This window comes from Mauremys reevesii, linkage group 27 (assembly GCF_016161935.1).
Source record: "Mauremys reevesii isolate NIE-2019 linkage group 27, ASM1616193v1, whole genome shotgun sequence".
Classification (NCBI taxonomy): Eukaryota; Metazoa; Chordata; order Testudines; family Geoemydidae; genus Mauremys; species Mauremys reevesii.
Window position 1 is genome coordinate 757,232 of NC_052649.1, and position 20,137 is coordinate 777,368.

Sequence of the window (20,137 nt, forward strand, 5' to 3'; positions counted from 1 at the left end):
AGTTTTTAGGAAGAGATGTCCAATGCTCCAGTACATGTGGAGTCTAAAACTGAAGAGGCAAAGTGGACAATGGTTACAGCAAGGGTCTGGGAATAATAACTTGGGTTTTATTCTTGGCTGTGTAGTTAGTCATTCTAAGCAGTTTGGTCAATGTCAAACTTGTGCCTCAGTTTACCCATCCATACAATGGGAATAACACTTCTCAACTTCTCTGGGATGTTGTGATGCTTAATAAAAATGTGTAAACCATCTTTTATAATGCAGATTTTTTTTTCAAAAAAGTATTTCAGTATTGGAGAATCTGAGAATTGCATATTTTTCTCTCTGATTCTGGTATTTTGGTGTATATGAGAACCAAATTATTTATTCCTCTTCAAGTGCTTGCTCATGTCGATTCCATGTTTGGTGTGTACGCACCCATGTGCACAGCTCCTGGACATTTCCCTCCCTAGAGAGTTCCTTTGAGGGGGTCAACAAGCATGTGGACCAAGGGGATCTAGTGGCTATAGTGTACTTAGATTTTCAGAAAGCCTTTGACAAGGTCCCTCTTCAAAGGCTCTTAAACAAAGTAAGCTGCCACAGGATAAGAGGGAAGGTGCTCTCATGGATTGGTAACTGGTTAAAAGATAGGAAGGAAAGGGTAGGTATAAATAGTCAGTTTTCAGAATGGAGAGAGGTAAATAGTGGTGTCCCCCCGGGATCTGTTTTGGGACCAATGCTATTCAACATATTCATAAAAGATCTGGAAAAAGAGGTAAACAGTGAGGTGGCAAAATTTGCAGATGATATAAAACTACTCAAGATAGTTAAGGCCCAAGCAGACTGCGAAGTGCTACAAAAGGACTTCTCAAAACTGGGTGACTGGGCAACAAAATGGCAGATGAAATTTAATGTTGATAAATGCAAAGTAATGCACATTGGAAAACATCATTCCAACTATACATATAAAATGATGGAGTTTAAATTAGCTGTTACCACTCAAGAAAGAGCTCTTGGAGTCATTGTGGATAGTTCTCTGAAAACATACACTCAATGTGCAGCGGCAGTCAAAAAGACGAACAGAATGCTGCGAATAATTTAGAAAAGGATAGATAATAAGACAGAAAATATCATGTTGCCTCTAGATAAATCCATGGTATGCCCACACCTTGTACTGTGTGCAGATGTGGTTGCCCCATCTCAAAAAAGATATATTTGAATTGAAAAAGGTTCAGAAAAGGGCAACAAAAATGATTAGGGGTATGGAACGGCTTCTGTATGAGGCGAGATTAATAAGACTGGGACTTTTCAGCTTGGAAAAGAGATGGCTAAGGGGAGATATGATTGAGGTCTATAAAATCATGATGGGTATAGAGAAAGTAGATAAGGAAGTGTTTACTACTTTTCATAACAAGAACTAGGGGTCACCAAATGAAATTAATAGGCAGCTGGTTTAAAACAAATAAAAGGAAGTATTTCCTCACACAACGCACAGTCAAACTGTGGAACTCCTGGCCAGAGGATGTGAAGGTGAAGACCATAACAGGGTTCAAAAAAGAACTAGATAAATTCATGGAGGATAGGTCCATCAATGGCTATTAGCCAGGGTGGGCAGGAATGGTGTCCCTAGCCTGTGTTTGCCAGAAGCTGGGAATGAGCGACAGGGGATGGATCATTTAGTTATCTGTTCTGTTCATTCTCTCGGGCACTGGCCACTGTCAGAAAACAGTTTACTGGGGGGACCCTTGGTCTGACTCAGTAGGACCATTCTTACGTTCTTATGTTCCTCTCACAGAACCAGGGCCATCTGCTTCCCCCGAACCTAGCGTCCCTTCACCTGACAGCATGGCTTCTGCGTGGCTGAATGCTGAGGAACATCCCTGCTTGACACAAGTCCAGCACATCCTGCTGGGTAACAGGAAGCCCTCTACCAGATTGGCCTACCAGGCCTCAGATCAGGAGGTTTTCTGCTCCAGGTCCTTGCTTCAATCCATCTTGGACTACCTGCTTCACGTCAAACTCCAAGCCCTTTTTTCAGTTAAGCTGCACTTGGTAGCTATCTCGGCCCTTCATCTTCTGATCCAGGGCAGATTGGTCTTCTCTCAGGAAATGATGCTCAGGTTCCTGAAAGGCTCAGAGAAGCTCTACCGTCAGGTCCGCAACCCAGTCCCTAGTTAAATCTGGTTCTCCCTTGGCTCATGGATCCCCACTTCGAGCCATTGGCATCCTGCTCCCTGCTGTTCCTCTCATGGAAGGTCACCTTCCTGGTAGCGATCACTTCAGCCCGATGGATCTCCAAGGTCAGAACATTGACTTCGGAATGCCCTTACCTGGTTTTATGTAAGGATAAGGTCCTGCTGTGCCCCCATCTGGCCTTCTTGCCAAAGGTGGCATCACAATTCCACTATAATCAGGACATCTTCCTCCTGGTCTTCTTTCCGAAGCCCCACAGGTCTAATGAGGAGTGCAGGCTGCACTCTTTATATATTAGATGGACCTTAGCTTTCTACATTGAAAGGATTAAACCCTTCCATAAGTTGACTCAGCTCTTCATTGTGCTAGAAGACAGGATGAAGGGCTTACTGTTTTTCTCTCAGAGGATCTCCTCATGGATATTGGCCTGCATCAAATTCTGCTATGAGCAAGTAGGAGTGTCAGCTCTTACTATCATGACTGTCTATTCCACCAGAACATAAGCTTCTTCAGCAGCCTTCCTCACATAAGTACTGATTCAAGATATCTGCAGAGCTGCCACCTGGACTTAGATTTATACCTTTGCGTCTCACTATGCCATCACCCAGCAGGCCCGGGACAATGCCAGCTTCGTCAAAGCAGTGTTGCAAGCAGTACGACCATGAGCTCTGAGCTCACCCCTATTGCTTGTGAGTCACCTAACATGGAATCGACATGAGCAAGCACTCGAAGAAGAAAAAACAGTTACTTACCTTTCATAACTGTTGTTCTTTGAGGTGTGTTGCTCATGTCCATTCCATGACCTGTCCTCCTTCCCTGCTGCCAGAGTTGATGGCAAGTAGGAACTCAGAGAGTGCTGGGCCGGCGTCACATCATATACTGACTCATGAGCACGGGGCTCCAGAGGGCGCCAGAGTCGGCCCTACGGATACCACTGGGGGAAAAATGTCAGGCTGCCCTGCACGTGGGCGCGCACACACCTAATATGGAATGGACATGAGCAACACATCTTGAAGAACAACAGTTACGAAAGGTAAGTATCCATTTTATCTCAATGCTTAATCCAAAGTAGGGTCACATGGATGATGCTTTTGCTATTCAGCCAAAGGAGGAAAAGGAATGAGAACTTTCTTCACTCTCTCATCAAGGTTGCATATAAAAGCACAATGACAAACACTATTCTGTGTTTAGTTAGGCAACTCGTTGTCAGAATTGTTTATTGATATATTTCTATCTTTATAGCTATGTCTGTGGATCTGTGTTAAACTGGATATCTTGCTTTCTTTTGTTGTACAGCATGATGAACAGAAATATTGTTTACATCTTGCCTGTGTTTGTAGTCTTCTGTATTAACTTATTAATAAAATTAGATCTGTTTTTCTGAGGGTAGAAGTAATTGGCTAACAGACAGAGCTGTTCAAGCCAATACTATTAGACCATTGCAGCACATAAAACAGTAAAAATATTTAAGTCTCTTCTAGTCCACAATTTTATGGATAACCTGCCCCAGCAATTGGAACAAAATCTTGTTGGATCCTGGTGTAGCATGGGAGCTGCTAGAGTGGGCCTAGTAACTGCTTGGCTGGATGAGACTCCATTCTTCTTCAGCATACTCCCCTGAAGACTCGCTCTCTATCAGATGGAGATTAAGCTGGTGGGACAGAGAGATGGCAGTAACTACTGAGGGAGAAAGCCCTCAGCAGGCTTGTCTGCTTTACAAAATGTTGTGTTCAAACATAGTTGTGAAGTTATCTTAACTGACATCATGCTAATGATGTCTGAGTGCTCAGATTAAAGCAGGGCAAATCAAATGCAGCATCATGTCAGATAATTGTGATTAAACCTTGGTCCCAGCAGGTTTTGTTTGCCATTAGCACACAGTGTTCCATGTGACATTTCTTGGTCTGCACTGATCCGAGTGTCCAGGCACCATAGTGTCAGGTAATTCAACTCTTCATAATCATTTTTAAAAACAATAACGTTTTGTAACATAGACAAGCCCAGAGGGAGCTACTGAGAAAACCTTTGCCTCTGAGCATAAAGGCAAAAGACTAGAGCAATGTTAGTGGAGTTTACAAGGCGTCTGTAGAGTCTGCTGACTGAGAGACTGCACTAGTTAAAGAGGAGTCTCTTTCCTGCCTCAGAAGCTTGAGAAAAGCATTTTCTAAGCCTGATACTGCAGTGGATTCCAGTGATAGGAAAACCAGTAATGGTCTAAGTATGTATTTCAGGAAGCATGGCTCTTTTGTTATTAGAAGGTAGTTGGAGCTTCCCATTGCTATGTGCTGAGCTACCTGTTTGGTTTTACATATGAAGTGTCTAATAATACTAAAGGATGTCTTTGGTGCATAAAGTTGTTCTTACATTTGTTTTATCTCCTTGACATTTACGTGAAGTTGCCTTGATTTATATGCTGAATTGTTTGAGCTTCTGTCTGCTGTAAAACTTGTTTTGGTCTTTGTGCTTCATACGTATTTCAGTTTAGGTATGGCTACCATGCCATTGCTTTGCAAAAAGAGGATCTAAATGTAATCGTGGGTAATATTTTTATATATTAAAAAATGAAACCAGTGATATGGTTGAGCTAAGGAAGCTGGAACTGGTTACAAAAAAGAAACTCATAAATGCAGCATAGGTAAATATTTAAAATAGAGCCTGATTCTAGTATCGCTCCACTGACTGCAGAGAAGATACTCCTGATTTACATCAGTATAAATGAGGGGCGAATCATATGTTAAAGGTTGCAAATGGATATCTCATTGCCTGACTCGCTGGAAATTACAAACTTTGAAGATACAGTAGAACCTCAGAGTTACGAACACCAGAGTTATGAACTGGTCAGTCAACCACAACTGAAACGGGAAGTATGCAGTCAGGCAGCAGCAGAGACCAAGAAAAAAGAAAAGGCAAATACAGTACACAACTATGTTAAACATAAACTACAGTACTAAAAAAATAAAGGGAAAACAGCATTTTTGTTCTGCATAGTAAAATTTCAAAGCTGCATTAAGTCAATGTTCAGTTGCAAACTTTTGAAAGAACCACCATAATGTTTTGTTCAGAGTTATGAACTTCCTCCATTTGGTGTTCATAACTCTGAGGTTCTATTGTAACATATATGGGAATACCTTAGAATTCTTGTCCCATCTGACTTATTCATAGTAGACTATCTAGCATCCATTGTGGCACGTTATTAACTCTGACAGGCAGAACTGATTCTTTCTCTTCTTCATTCTAGATTAATCTTTCTGTGCTCTGTGACATCAACTTTTATTTATATCGGCTTCTCACTGACTGATTTCTTCCTTGTGATAAAGTGATGCTGAATCATTGTGGGCTTTGACATTCTTCACAAACAGGTGGGGGAGGTGGGGTAGTCTAACAAAAAATTACTGCATTAGTGCTGAGCAAATTGGTTTGATTAAAATGAGAACCAACTTGAAACGTCATTCTACAGCTGAACTGATAAAATGAAAGTTTTGGGTGCCAACAATGTGGTCAGCGCTGTACAAGACTCAAAGGGAAGAAACAGACTGCCCTAAGGATTTAGTAATCTAAATTGATAGAAAACACAAAATGCACTGGCAGATCCAGGGGCTGGCTTTATCTTGGGGTTGTGGGGGAGTTTTCTTGTTTTTTTTAGATTTTTTAAAAAGCTTAGATGAGAACTCCCTCAACATCTAATCCCATTACAGTGTCTTGTTTCGCTTCTTGCTTTCCTATCCAGATTGGAATAGTCTCAACTATTCTCATGGGATGTAAAATATTTAATTTTAGTGAAGTGCTCTGATGGGCTCCTTTTACTTCTTGAGCTTTTTCCATTTTAGTTAGTAATTGGTGACCAAGCTTTGTGGTTTAGTAGTTAGAGTAAAAGATTGGGAGTCTTGAGGATTCCACACTAGGTTCTTAATGCAGTTTACCTATTTATTTACCTATTTATTTATTTATTTATTTATTTATTACCTTCTGCCTTCTGTCTAAATAAATCATCTCACTTCACTTCATTCTGCCTCATTTAAAACTAGCTTGAAAATGGGATAGAAAAGGACTTTGCTGAGAAAAAGGTGATGTATTTGCACATTCCTTGATAAATAAATTACACACAATAATCATCTCCAGTATAACTGGTAAATTGCCACCGCTGCCTCTTCTCAAGAGGTAGAGAGGTCCAATTCGGATCTGCCTGCCCTCAAATACTGCTTGTTACTTGCTTTGCAATCACACTGCAGAAAGATGCCACCATGGGTAGGATGACTGTGTGAACCTCTCACTAATCTGCCAGTGGTACCCTTAGAAGGAGGCAAGGAGATGTCTTAGAAATTTCATATTTTTGGAGCCATAAAATAATTGGGTTCCTGGTAGTACAGTATTCGTGCAAACATATTCCCTCATAAATGTTTTATTTAAAAGATGTTCTTTCAGTATAAGAGTTTAAGAAAAAACAGTAATATCAAAATCGATGAATAATCCTGTCTCAAAAAATACTGTTGTATCTGCTTGATGGAATAATCCGTTAACTCTTCCTATAACACATCCCTTTTTACATCTTTTTTCAGCAGGCGAGCATTTATATAGCAGTTTGGCCTCTTTAGCTGCAAATCTGTACAAAAGCACTTGAAGAGTTAATATTAATTTCAGATACAACGAAGTCTCAGTTGGTGGTGTAAACATGCAGTCAGTGGACAGAGAAATTTATTGCCTTCTAGTTTTCTGGCTCAAAGCCCAGATAAGTATATTTGGATTAGTGGACCAAGAAACCTTTTTGCTAGTGACCTCTATGAGACACTCTTTCAGCTGCACTGTGTGCATAATGATACAGCATTGCATGTTTTATCAGCCTAAATCTTTTGACTAGTACTTCATTTCTGCGTGATTAATCTATTTGGGATTATTACTCCTATAATATGCTCAAGTATCGCCTTGATTTCTTCTGCCTTCTGTTTACCTGTAGATTAGACTTGTAAATTATTTTTTACTCTTCTTGATACTTCACAGATTGTGTATGTGAGTATCTTGTAATGAAATGTACGATTTATTAAAAGGAACAGTCTTATTGATACCTTATTGAAATCAGAGGAAGACTGTGCAAAGCCCAGAGCTTTGCTTTTTGTATAGTAAACTAGAGCAGGGGTTCTCAACGTTTTTCTTTCTGAGGCCCCCTCAACATGCTAGAAAAACTCCACGGCCCACCTGTGCCACAACAGTACAGCCTTGGCCCTGTTTCCAGCCCCAGACCTGCCCCCAGGTGCAACCCACCCTTAGGCCTCCTACCCCTGTCCATGCCCCCACCGCTTTATCTTCATATAAAAGCCAGGACCAGCATTAGGAGATAGCAAGCTGGAGACCGCCTGGGGCCCCATGAAGCTACATTGCTCAGGCTCCAGCTTCAGCCCTGGGTGGCAGGGCTCAGGACCCCAGGCTTCAGCCCCATGCAGTGGGGATTTGGCTTTCTGCATTGGGCCCCAGCAAGTCTAATGCCGGCCCTGCTTGATGGACCCCCTGAAACCTGCTCACAGCTCCCCAGGAGGCCCCAGGCCCCTGATTGAGAACCACTGAACTAGAGCATGACAACAGTCTATAGAAAATAACAACAGAACTCTTATTTAGAACTGTTGTGTATGTGGCCAAGCTGGTAAGTTCAAGATCTTAAATTTGCTTGCCAAATAGGAAGCTTTGAATAATGACTGATTGTCTGAAAACTTCTCTTAAATGGTGTATTATTTATTTCGGGGTTAGAGGGGAAGCCTAAACAAAGCTTTTTTCAGTTCTAATGTAGTTATATAGGATATCAGAAATAATGTAGTATGACGTTAATGACCCTCAAACGCATAGCAAGTGCATACACTGTACTCTGTTTAAAAGCAAAATAAAAAAATATTCTTATGGTCATATGGGGAAGGTACTTAAAAGTCAGGAAATGCTAAAGTTATGGTCACCCACACAAGTTTAACTCCCTTGTGAGTATGTATTTTTATTGCTGTCTCTAATTAAATGATAATATTTCTCCAGTAATAGAATAGAGCATATTACAATGACTTTTGACAACCTTAGATGCACGTATATAGCATTTTGAATTCTGTATACTGCTCTGCATGTATTTGAAAAAAAGTTAGTCACTTGTGTACAATCTGTCTCATTCATAACGCACCCTACAAGAAGCATATCACAAGCTTGTAAAATATGTATTTTTTTGTATTAATTGAGTGCTAATATGTTATCACATAACTAGGGGGAGGGACAGCTCAGTGGTTTGAGCATTGGCCTGCTAAACCCAGAGTTGTGAGTTCAGTCCTTGAGGGGGCCATTTAAGGAACAGGGTTTTTTTTAAAAAAAATTGTCTGGGGATTTGTCCTCATTTGAGCAGGGGGTTGAACTAGATCAGGGGTAGGCAACCTATAGCACATGTGCTGAAGGTGGCACACAAGCTGATTTCCAGTGGCACTCATCCTGGTCCAGGGAGCTCTGCATTTTAATTTAATTTTAAATGAAGCTTCTTAAACATTTTAAAAACCTTATTTACTTTACATACAACAATAGTTTAGTTATATATTATAGACTTATAGAAAGAGACCTTTTAAAAACATAAACATGTATGACTGGCACGTAAAACCTTAAATTAGAGTGAATAAATGAAGACTCAGCACACCACTTCTGAAAGGTTGCCGACCCCTGAACTAGATGATCTCCTGAGGTCCCTTCCAACCCTGATATTCTGTGAACTGAAGACTATATTCATGTATACACCCAGAATGGATCACAGTTAAGTTGCAAGTATATCCATAATTTTGATATTTCCTGACCTTTGAGTTGTTTACTGTTATTTTAATCTAGTTTTTAAAATGAATTGCCTACTCTGAAGCACCTTATGAAGTCTGGAAAAGGGAGCTGTATGGTTTTTCCATAAAGACACATAGACCAGTGGTCCCCAAGCATTTCACACACACACACACACACACACACACACACACACACACACACACACACACACACACACACACACACACACACACACACACACACACACCTGTCTGTGCCCCTCCTGGTAGCTGAGGCTGGGAGTGGGGCCACGGATCTGGTGGGAAGGAGGGGGACATGGACAGGGGTAAGAGGACCATGGCTGGGCCACACCTGGGGGCAGGTTTGGGTCTGGGAAGGGACAGAGGCTTGCTGGGGGCAGAAGAGGAGCTGCAGATGGGGGCTGAGGCTGAGGACATGGCTGGGGCTGGGAGCGAAGCCGCAGCTGGGGGCCAGGGGTGTGGATGGGGCTGGGGCTGAGATGGGAGTGGAGGCAAAGTTGGGGGGGTAAGTCTGGGGCTGGGGCTAGGAGCAGAGCTGGGGGCAGAGCAGGGCTGGGTGACACTCCCTCCCTGCCCCCTGTTTGGGCTGGTCCGGGTCCCACCACGCTCCCCCCCCCCTTGAACATTTGGGGCATTCCCCACAGTTTGAGGATCTTTGACATAGACTGAGGAAAAGATACTGATTACTGTATTAACATTAGCCAAATTAACATTTTTTGAGTTTGGAGTCTTCTGTTTTTTCTTTTGTACATTTAACGACTATGTCAACTTACCGAAATATATGATATTTAACTGCCCCTGAAGCTAAAGACACTACCTTGTAGTCTGTAGGTCCATGTCAGCACGACTGACAGATCTGAGCAATGCCCTGGTCCCTGGCAGGTTCAGCCTCAGTAGTAGTGTCAGTTGGAGACTGACTTGGCTGACTTTCATACTCTTCCCAACCCATAGAAACGGAGCTGGATAATAATTCGGCTTAACTATTCAACATGGGCACTGGCAGTGAACAGTGTTGAAGAAATTCTGTATTCTACTGAAAATAGTCAATCTGAATGAATAAAGGTATTTGAAATGTTAGATTTTATGATTGGCAATTTATATTTTTAGGGAAAATAGAAAGTCTTAATGTTTTATGTTCCGTTTTTTTGCTGTCAGTGAAGTTTTTGAAGTTTTTATCTTTAGCTCCTCTTACTGTTTTTCCAAAATGTTTCCATGTTGACAAATCAAAGCTTATATTCATATGCCAAACCATATCTTTGTTTTGTTTTACACAGATTTTGGGGTGCACAGAGCAGAATAGTGCAGCCATGTTTCGCAACAGTCTCAAGATGCTCCTTACAGGTGGGAAATCAAACCGCAAAAACAGGTCCAGCGGTAAGTAAATGAAGACTCCTCCTCATACAGTAACTCCTCACTTAAAGTCGTCCCGGTTAACGTTGTTTCGTTGCTGATCAATTAGGGAACATGCTTGTTTAAAGCTGTGCAATGCTCCTTAATAACATCGTTTGGCAGCCGCCTGCTTTTTCCATTGATTGCAGGAAGAGCAGCCCGTTGGAGCTAGCTGATGGGGGCTTGGAACCAGGGTGGACCGGCAGCCCCCCTATCAGCTCCCTGCTCCCCTAAGTTCCCTGTGCAGCAGCCGCCCAGCAGGCTATCAATTGTTCAGCTGTCCCTCCCCCCACTGCCGTGTGCAGCTCCTGCCCTCTGCCTTGGAAGTGCTCTCTGGAGCCTCCTGCTTGCTGTGCAGGTGGGGGAGATAGGGGGGTTAATGTCAGGGTGTCCGCCTTCCCCCCCGCTCCTGCACCCCACCTACCCCATCACCATGGTGGGGGGGGGGTCACGACAGGGCTCAGAACGGAGGGAGCTTAGAGTGGGGTCAGCCTACTTAAAAGAGCAACACACACACACACACACACACACACACACACACACACACACACACACACACACACACAGTGTGTGTCTCTGTCTCTATCTCCCATGCTGTCTTCCTTCCCTCCATTCGTGCTGCATTGTAGAGTGTGATTAACATTAACATCAATGGGTTAACCGATTGCTAGTTCTTCATTTAGCAGTAAAGCATTCCTGGGAAATATTCCACCCTCTGACTTCACCACTTCAGCCGAGCTTCACAATCATCATAGCTGTGTACAGTATTAAATTGTTTGTTTAAAACTTATACTTTGTGTGTGTGTGTGTGTCTCTCTCTCTGTATATATAGCTGAAAAAAAAGTTCCCTGGAACCTACCCCCCCATTTACATTAATTCTTACTGGGAAATTGGATTAGCTTAACATTGTTTCACTTAAAGTCGCATTTTTCAGGAACATAACTATAACGTTAAGTGAGGAGTTACTGTACATACCTTTTTTTCTATATCTTTGATTAAAAGTTACACTGAATTTTAAATCCTATTAAATTTTGCTCTTAATGATTATTTTTACTGCCATATGTGTACTGTATGTGTGTTTAATTGAAGTATGACCCAACATGGTCTTCTAGACTCCACATCATTATAGATTATTAGAGTGCTTCTTTTTCTTACTTTATTGTGAGCAAGACTATGATTCATTTTAGAAAAAGGCATAAGCACCATATAGACACAAAAATAGTTATTAAATTGGAAAATAAGACAGAGAAAAGCAAGCCATTATATGTAAAAAGAATCCAGACTCCTATGCTAATCTAACATTAAGATTCAAGGTTCAGGTTTTAATTATGTGAATTAAGTACATTTACAGTTAATTTTTTCCCCAAGAAAAATGAATTTGTGACACTGCTTTTCAATGAGATCTTTTGTGTATGAACGTGCTTACATAAAACATATGCAATAATATATAATGCCACTCATGCGTTGGAAAAAACTGAAGCGTGATTATGTAATGAAAGGCAATGTTGCAGAAGTGCAGCAAGAACTGGAAGATGTGCCTACTCATTCTGATGCACACAAGATACATGGACTCTACAAAGTCTTCTTTTGGGAGGGTCTTCTATTCAAGTGTTTACCAGACTTGACTTTGCCTACCTTTTGAAATCTTAGCTATCTGCTCATGTCAGTATGTCTGCATGATAATGAGTGGTGGTGATCTGTTTACTGAAGCTTCAGGAAATGAGATGGTAGTAGCAGAAGTCAAACCCAGGTCTTATTGTAAAACATAGCAGAACCTTACTTCTACAGCTGACAAATATATATAAAAAATGGTAATATACATATCACATCTCAGAAAAGCATAAAATCTTGAACACCAGTGAGCTTCAGATAGTCACCAGTTTAAATTCTAAACAGTTCCAAACCTGTTTTATTTTTAAAATTAAAGAAGATCAGGCTATTAAGATTATGTTACGGTGGAATGATGATGATGATGACATTTGAGGCTGCAACAGAATTTAATTTGGACGTGAGCTCCCTTTATTTCTCAGAAGTGTTGTAAAGTGGTGAAAATAAAAAAAATTAAATGTAGACGGTATATTTGAATTTTTCATGTCGGGTTGGTGCAGATTTGGTTCATACACACAGAACACTGTATTTTCTACAATGCTGTTGATTGACTTTCATTTCCATCTCCAACTGATATCGAAGAGCACTCCGTTGTACAACTTTATCAAACTCACATTCGCAAAAACCTTAACAGCTGTCTCATTCTATTTAATCTACTGATCAGCACATCTGTCAGTCTCTTTGCATTTGGGAAGTTATTCAGCCGTAACATTGCTGAGGTTGCTGTTAAAATTTTGCATTAAAATGTGAGTTTGATGCAGTTAGGGTATGTGTTGCTCTTTGATATTTGTTGGAGATAGAAATGAAAGTGTTACAGAATTTTGAAGTATGTTATCAACAGTATTGTAGGCAATAGGAATGTGGCAAGGATTTAAGGATATTTTTTTCTTTAACTTTTTATTTCCATGTGTTTAAGTTTTTTGGTGGATGAAGTATAGCCTTCTGTCACCTTAACTGTCATTAAACAAAGTTTGTGCTTGTGTTAATAACTACTTACAAGTAATGCTACCTTGAGAAATATTGGTATCTTATGTACTGTACTGCAGCACACTCATTTGTTTATTTGTCTCTGTGTAACTTGATCAATGTGATAAATGGAATTGATATCTGGAGGTATTCAGTGATTAAATGGAGAAAAATATAAATGTTTCCTGTTTGCATTGTGCTCTATATGTGGTTAATATTTATAATCTTCAGAAAGAAAGGCAGGATCCCCCAGATATTAAATCTTGGTTTATAATATATTTGTTGGGTGAAATTACCATTAATCCTTAGTTTGACATGTGTTCAGCTCCAGTAGTGAACAGTGTAATTGAGAATTTACTCAGAAATCAGTGTGGAAAGGACCAAGGTGTATAGACTGGTTTCTTGACAGAGAAAAGAAACAGAGTTTTAAAATTAAAATTTACACCCAGATTCCTTGCAATGAATAAACCATCGAAGTCCTTGCTTTTTACACTGCAGTCCTTCTACCACTCTCCTACGGATGTGTTTACAGTAAGTATTAACCCACACTGTTTTGCTAGGTTTGATCTATGAGAGATGCTGTGCGTGTCTTTTCTATCTGTGAAGAAGAAATTTGGAAAATATTACTATACATTTTTATTATAGTCTACTGAACTGTTATCGCTTACCAGTTTAAATATAGATTTTAATTTTAGAGAGAGAGAGACTATGTGTATTTACTGGAAGACCATAGCAAGTTGTAGAGGAATGGGATGGGCACTCAGTAAGGTGAGGAAATAAGGGGGAACATGCACTTTTAAGGGATCAAGGAGCCTCTAACCGTCATGTTCCTTTTTTGTCTCTTTGAGACGAGGGTACATTGATGATGCTGTTTGGTGCTGTCCAAGTCAGAGCAGCTGGCTTGGGAAGCTCTTCCACTTCATCCAGGCTCAGGCTTAGCACCTAGCTGCAATCTGTACACTAAAATCATTCAGAATTTCCCCTTTGTAGTGGAGGAAGAGGACAGGCAGACTGAAGTGGAGAATTCTTACTCTTTAATTTTTATGTTACAACTAGATAGACAAGAAAGTTAGTAGAAGTTAAGAGAGTAGCCAGTTTTCTCAATGAACTAATTTCTGCAGCCCTGAAAAGCCATTGTAAGCCAAAAGGGTAAATTCATCTGCCAATTCTATGGCTCTTAAATTGTAGAATCCATGGTACCTTACCCATATTTCTGAAATCAGCATCTGAGACTATACATGATACCAAATCTTGTGGGCTCGAACATGACCTGTATCTTACAAGTCTTTGTTGAAACCTCTTTCATAGCTACTTTCAGCAACTTTCTTCTATATTTCTTTCTGGTATTTTTTGTTGCTGTAACTTTTGAATAGATGGATTGTGGAGCAGTTAAACTATCATGAAGGAACTCTTTATGCACTTCTAGACACACAGAGCAGACTTGTGTTCCAGTGTTACTTAATCAACATTAAATTCTGATTTTGATTGCAGTCAGGACTTTTTTTTAGCATTTACTGTTCATTATCCTCATCTATAGAAAAGAAACACATTAATTGTCAGAAATGCTTTGAATTTCCTATAATGGCTAACACATTCAGAAGATATGATAGCCCAGGCATGTCAAGTTCATTCAGTAGAAAGGGGTCTCTTCTATTTTGAAGTGTAGTCAGCCGGGCATATGTCTCTCTTATATCCTGGAACCAAAGGCTACAACAACACTGCAAACTCTTGAAATAGTCAGTTTATATATAAGGATATGAGACCTAAAGAAACCAAAGAGAAAAGATGCTGAACAATACTGTTCCGTTTCCTATTTGTGTGAAGGAAAAGAATGTTTGTTGCAAGTTGTATAAATACTCCAGAATGGAAGAGGAACATTACACTTCCTACAGAAGCTTTGGAACAATATACGGTATTATTGCACACACACTCCTTTCCCTGGGGAGAGGATAAGAGAACAAATGTGACAGATGTTAGTCACATTGCTTAGTGCACTACTGGAAGTTGTTCTGATACTGCAGTGATGAGCATGGTATATGAATCCGTATAGAATAAAATGGATCTCTCTCTTTCTCTATTGCTATTTATTTTTTTTAGTTTAAGTAATATTTGGCTGTTTCTCTCAGATAAAGAGATTAAAAAATAGCTTCTCCCCCCTCTTATTGTCTTTGTTTATGCTGTTTGTTTTTTAATGATGACGGCTTACTACAGCCTTAAGACAGTTGACCGCATTGTCAGGCAAATATTCTTCCATGTCAATTTTTAGACATCAGCAATTCATTTAGAACCTTGTTTATGGCCAGTGTACCAATTTGCTTTGGTAGTTTCCAAAGTGGTTGCCATGTTGTTGACGTTACTCTATATATTCTTAAATTTCATATGTATACTGCAGTGAGGTATTTATACTGTACTACTGTGGTGAATGGCTCTTGCTTAATGGTATCCACTGTAGCTGGAACCTGAAAGGTTGATTGTTGTTCAGAGTTTTATGACATTAAAGTTCTTTGTCAAGATACTTTGCAGTCTCTTGTTGCAGGAATGGATTATATGGGCATCTGTCCATATTAATAGATGTGTAGACTTTGAGGCAGTTTCATAAAATGAAGTAATGTGGAGTATTAAATATATTTTTAGAGGCCCATGGAACTATATATCCCTTTGCATTCATGTTCCTGATCCTCCTGAAAATTGAATAGTAGACAAGTAGACATCAAGGCCAGGTCTTGAATGATTTGATATTGATCTCTAATGTTAAAATATTCCCTTTCGTTCATCTTTTCAATCTTGTAGTGTGGATGCATAACCTTCCAAATATGGACATTTTTTAATTTTACAAAATGTGAATGAGAGGTTACAGTTCTGAAGTAAAAAAATTTTATTTGGCTTGCTTTTTCCAGGCAGATGGGGACTGACAAGAGAAGGAAAATATTTTGCTCATTAAATATATGACCAGATTTATGAATAGGTGTAATTTGTAATAGTACACATCAGCTGTACTATATTGATTTAACACTACATGTTTCAAATCTGCCTCTGATGAAATAAGTTTCATTGGAAACTACTGATTGGCTGCTTGGAGAAGGATGAAAACGAGACTGTGAGGAGGAACAGTGTCCTAATGTAAAGTGTAACTACACTGGAAAATAATATATTTCAAATGATGAATGTTGGCCTATCAAACTGTAACATGATATATGAATTCATTGCTGATTCTGTATCTTAATAAATATATTTAATTCTGATTCTTTGCCATGCAAGCAAGAAAAAAATCAATAAATCTTTCAAGCCATTTTCTTTGTAAAGAATAATTTAGGAGCTTGGTATTGGGTTATTTACTGGCTTTTAATTTCTGGTGAAATTAAATATGATGGGCTAAGTCAATAAAGAAAGTAGTTTGGTTTCAGTCTAATGTAATATGAAAAGGAATTTGTCACTCTGTCAGATTACTAGATAGTTAACCATAATCCCTTGGTGATAAAAACTGAAAGTAAAAATCCCTAAAAGTAACCTGCCACAAAGTATTTTCCCCAGAAGTACAATAAATATTCAAAGAATGTTACTTTCATGACATTGTCATATTGCTTGTTTCTGTTTTGGTGGAGGTATACTGTCCAGAAAAACAAAATCTGTTGTCTGAGTCGACCAAGATTAATTCTTGACAGAATTCTGCAGAGATGAGGTTGTTTTCCTGCACAAACATCTGTTATAAAAAAACAACAGATTCTTATTTAAATTACCTCATATTAAAATTATTTGAAATTGTTTGTTAAATAGGCAGTTATTACAACTAACAAACTATGATGCTTCATTATTTAGACATCACAGCTGTATGCGGATTGTAAGAGTATTTCTTTACTAATTAAATTTTAAAATGTTGAACTAAACAGGAATATGATGTTCATTGCCCTCTTGCTTGTACTGTAATATTTGTCTGTCATTTCTAAAACAAACTTCTCAGTTTCATTTCAACATTTATTGTACAACTCTCAATCTGGGCATGAACTCATCTTCCATTAATATTGTTTCTTAATTAAAAAATAAACTAATAATTTGACATTACTGTGGATTTCTGTTCAAGAAACCCAGAGCTCTGCAATGGCACACTAGTTGGAAATGAAGAAAAAGGAATTTAACAGAATTGTGTAGGTGTGAAACTTGAATAGGGTTTGCCCTTGCTGGTGTAATCGAGCCCTCATTTGCCTGAATGCTAAAACTAATGAAAGTTTTGAAGGGACAATATTTGGAATATAAAAATAAAGTGTTTAAGGTAGTATTATGTCTCCCCAAATATTATTTTGCTGTTAATCTCATTCCAGTTGAATGTTATGATAGTTTTGAAAGAGGGCAGCTTCAAGAACATTAAAAACTGGAGAAATATATTAGGAAGATTGAAGGACTGTTCTTTCATTGCTAAACTATCAGATCCTCACTACCAGCTAGAGGAGGAAAATGGCATGGGGAAGCCTGCCTGAACCAAATGTAGCACCAAGAAGGAGGGTTTGGGGGCCCTGAACTAAGGGGAAGGCACAAGTCCTAGGATTTAGGGAGGTTTTGTGGAGTGGGGATGAAACCCAGATATTGGAGGGCCGAGGACACCAGCTTTAAGTGTTGCACAGTACCATGATGGCTGTGGAATCCCTTAAGGAAGAGGAGGGCAGGAAGAGACCTGTGGGAAAGACTCACCAGAGAGGCCAGTGGCTGCAGTGTGATTGGCAGAGCACCTTGAATCAGGGGGAAGTGGAAACCTGGGCCCTTGTAACACAAGTGAATTGGAGGCCCCAAGAGGGACAGGTTTGGTCCTGAATGGCCAAAGGAGATTGCTTCATAAATACACCTCTACCCCGATATAACGTGACCTGATATAACACAAATTTGGATATAATGCGGTAAAGCAGCGCTCCAGGGGGGTGGGGCTGCGCTCTCCAGCGGATCAGAGCAAGTTCGATATAACGCGGTTTCACCTATAACGCGGTAAGATTTTTTGGCTTCCGAGGACAGCGTTATATCGTGGTAGAGGTGTACTCCATTGATTAGATCCCAAGAAGGGGGAATGTTTCTTTAAGTACTTTAGACTATAACTTAGTTATTGGGAGATTAAAGAGGGAACTGAGGGCAGGGTACTTGCAGGGCAATACCATGCCACAAGGAGGCATTTTCTGGGATGGCGCCCTGCAACAACAGCCCATAATATTTGTGACAAGATGCATAATGTATTTTGGATTTCTTGAATACAAATCCTTCTGTATGTAAGTTAAAGAGTAAGCATTTCAAACATGGTGAAAAGTATTGTGGCTTTTTTCATGTGGGATCTCAATGAACACATTGGCCTTTGAAATGATAATTCTTTGCAGTCTCGCTTATATGAAGTAACTATAGTCAGCAAACTAGGTCAGTAAAGTCAAGCTAAAGATGTCTGTGTGTTGTGATGTGGTCTTGGTAATTCTGGCTGATTAGAAATACACTAGTAGTTGTATCATTATAATGCCTTCTCATTATTCCTCTCTTCCAAAAAGGGCTGAGCAATAATTTTAAAGAAATGTGGTTTCAATTTGTTTTGACTCAGCTTTTGTTGTTTTTTTCTGTTATGTTTTATGGTACTGTGGTTCACAACCACATATAATTCAGAATATTTCTAAAAAAGGAACATCAGTTGCATAAATATGTATTTATAGTTATATACAATACAATTGCTTAAAAAGTTAAGTACTATTGCAGCACTGAACACTGGATTTTGCTGGTTCCTGTGGTTGTCTTTTGATTGGTGCTTTCAAAACAGTGTTGGTGAGATTTTAGCAGTGGTTTGTATACAATAAAATTCTCTCTGTATGTGTGTCTGTTGGTGTTTAATATTTCTTTTCCTGTCTTGTGGGTCACAGAAGTTCTTGTGCAGTAGAAACAATGCTGTCAACATCTTTTATAGCTATACCTGGTAAGATATTTCATAGCTTCCACAATATTTTAGTTTGGACATGTTTTTTCTGCAGTAAACTTTTCTTCCACTATGACTAACAATCTTCTAATCTTTAAATATGGAATGTGACTCTGTTATTGGCTTTGAGTATAGTTAGAGTTGTAAGCAGATGGTAAAGAACAAAGTATTCTTTTTATTTTAAAAAACACAAGAAAAAATGAGTTACAAAGTTATTTCTGAGACAGTCTAAGGAATGTTAATGTAAACTCTTCATATTTGGTTCCATTTTATGTCAGATTCATATCTATATTTTACTATATCCTCTTTGAAACCTGGCAGTACTTTCTGCCCCCCCCCCTTTTTTAAAATGGGTTGGATATACAACTTAGTGAGCAGTTTTAAAACACATTTTTATTCTCCCTTTTCTCTTCTTTGGAGATAAAATTAAAACCAGATGTGTAATTCAAATAATTATGGATTAAACAGCCAGAGTAACTCAAATCTCAAAGAATCTACATGTCTGCTTAAACAACTGCACAAGTAGCATGGTGATTGATAGTGATATAAGTGTGTCACAATATCTTTTGTGAAGAGTAGAAGTACTATATGCAGTTGAATCTTGGATACAGTCTGTAGTTTTGATGCACAGCCATTCTTTTTACCATATCCAATTCACCAGTCCTGGTACTGCTGGGGATTCCAGTCCACGGCTGATATGACAGAGGCAGGTCATTAGATACTTGGATCTTGTACAGTCAAATTTCTAGCCTATAGAGGCAAGGGACACCTCAGCTCACTTCCAGTTCACTACTCCTACAGCTTTGCTGCTGCAGCAGTGCATGCCACTTCTCTTTCCTTCTGTCTCAGGACTTTTTCCAGGCCCCTTTTTTGCTCCTATTTCCAGCCCCTTGATTTCTACTCCTCTAAGTGCCCTCATACTGTTTCCTTACCTGACTGTTCTGCAGAGTGCTGATCTTTATTGGGTATAAAAGTGTGTCTTCCTGACACTTACAGCACTTACTCTTTGTACATAGAACAAATTTTCTGTGAATTTACAAGTAAATCCATTAATTAGCTTATGAGTTATAATTGATTTTATAATGGATCCTTCAAGAAATCTTCAAGAAATTTCACATCTGGCATCAGAACTGTTTTGGTCCTTGATGATCTTAATAACAGACTTTTCAAACTTACCTTCTAGTTAGAGTGCACAGAGGTCTTATGCAAAGGGTAAATTTCTCTCTGTGTGTATTTATTTATTTTAGAATTAATAGTCATTTTTTGCCTTTAATCT

At 39.3% G+C, this 20,137-nt stretch overlaps 1 protein-coding gene across 21 annotated transcripts in view; it reads left to right on the top strand.

The window, feature by feature from the left end:
* Positions 1-20,137, top strand: part of TANC2 (tetratricopeptide repeat, ankyrin repeat and coiled-coil containing 2) — a 631,662-nt gene that overhangs the window by 203,807 nt on the left and 407,718 nt on the right. For 20 of the 21 annotated variants that reach the window (XM_039516554.1, XM_039516557.1, XM_039516556.1 and 17 more), the window contains one exon: positions 10,244-10,343. In XM_039516554.1, the coding sequence (XP_039372488.1) occupies positions 10,244-10,343 (100 nt within the window). Of the gene's footprint in view, positions 1-3,193; positions 3,206-10,243; positions 10,344-20,137 lie in introns of those variants that run through there. The other variant, XM_039516568.1, reaches the window with a different exon arrangement.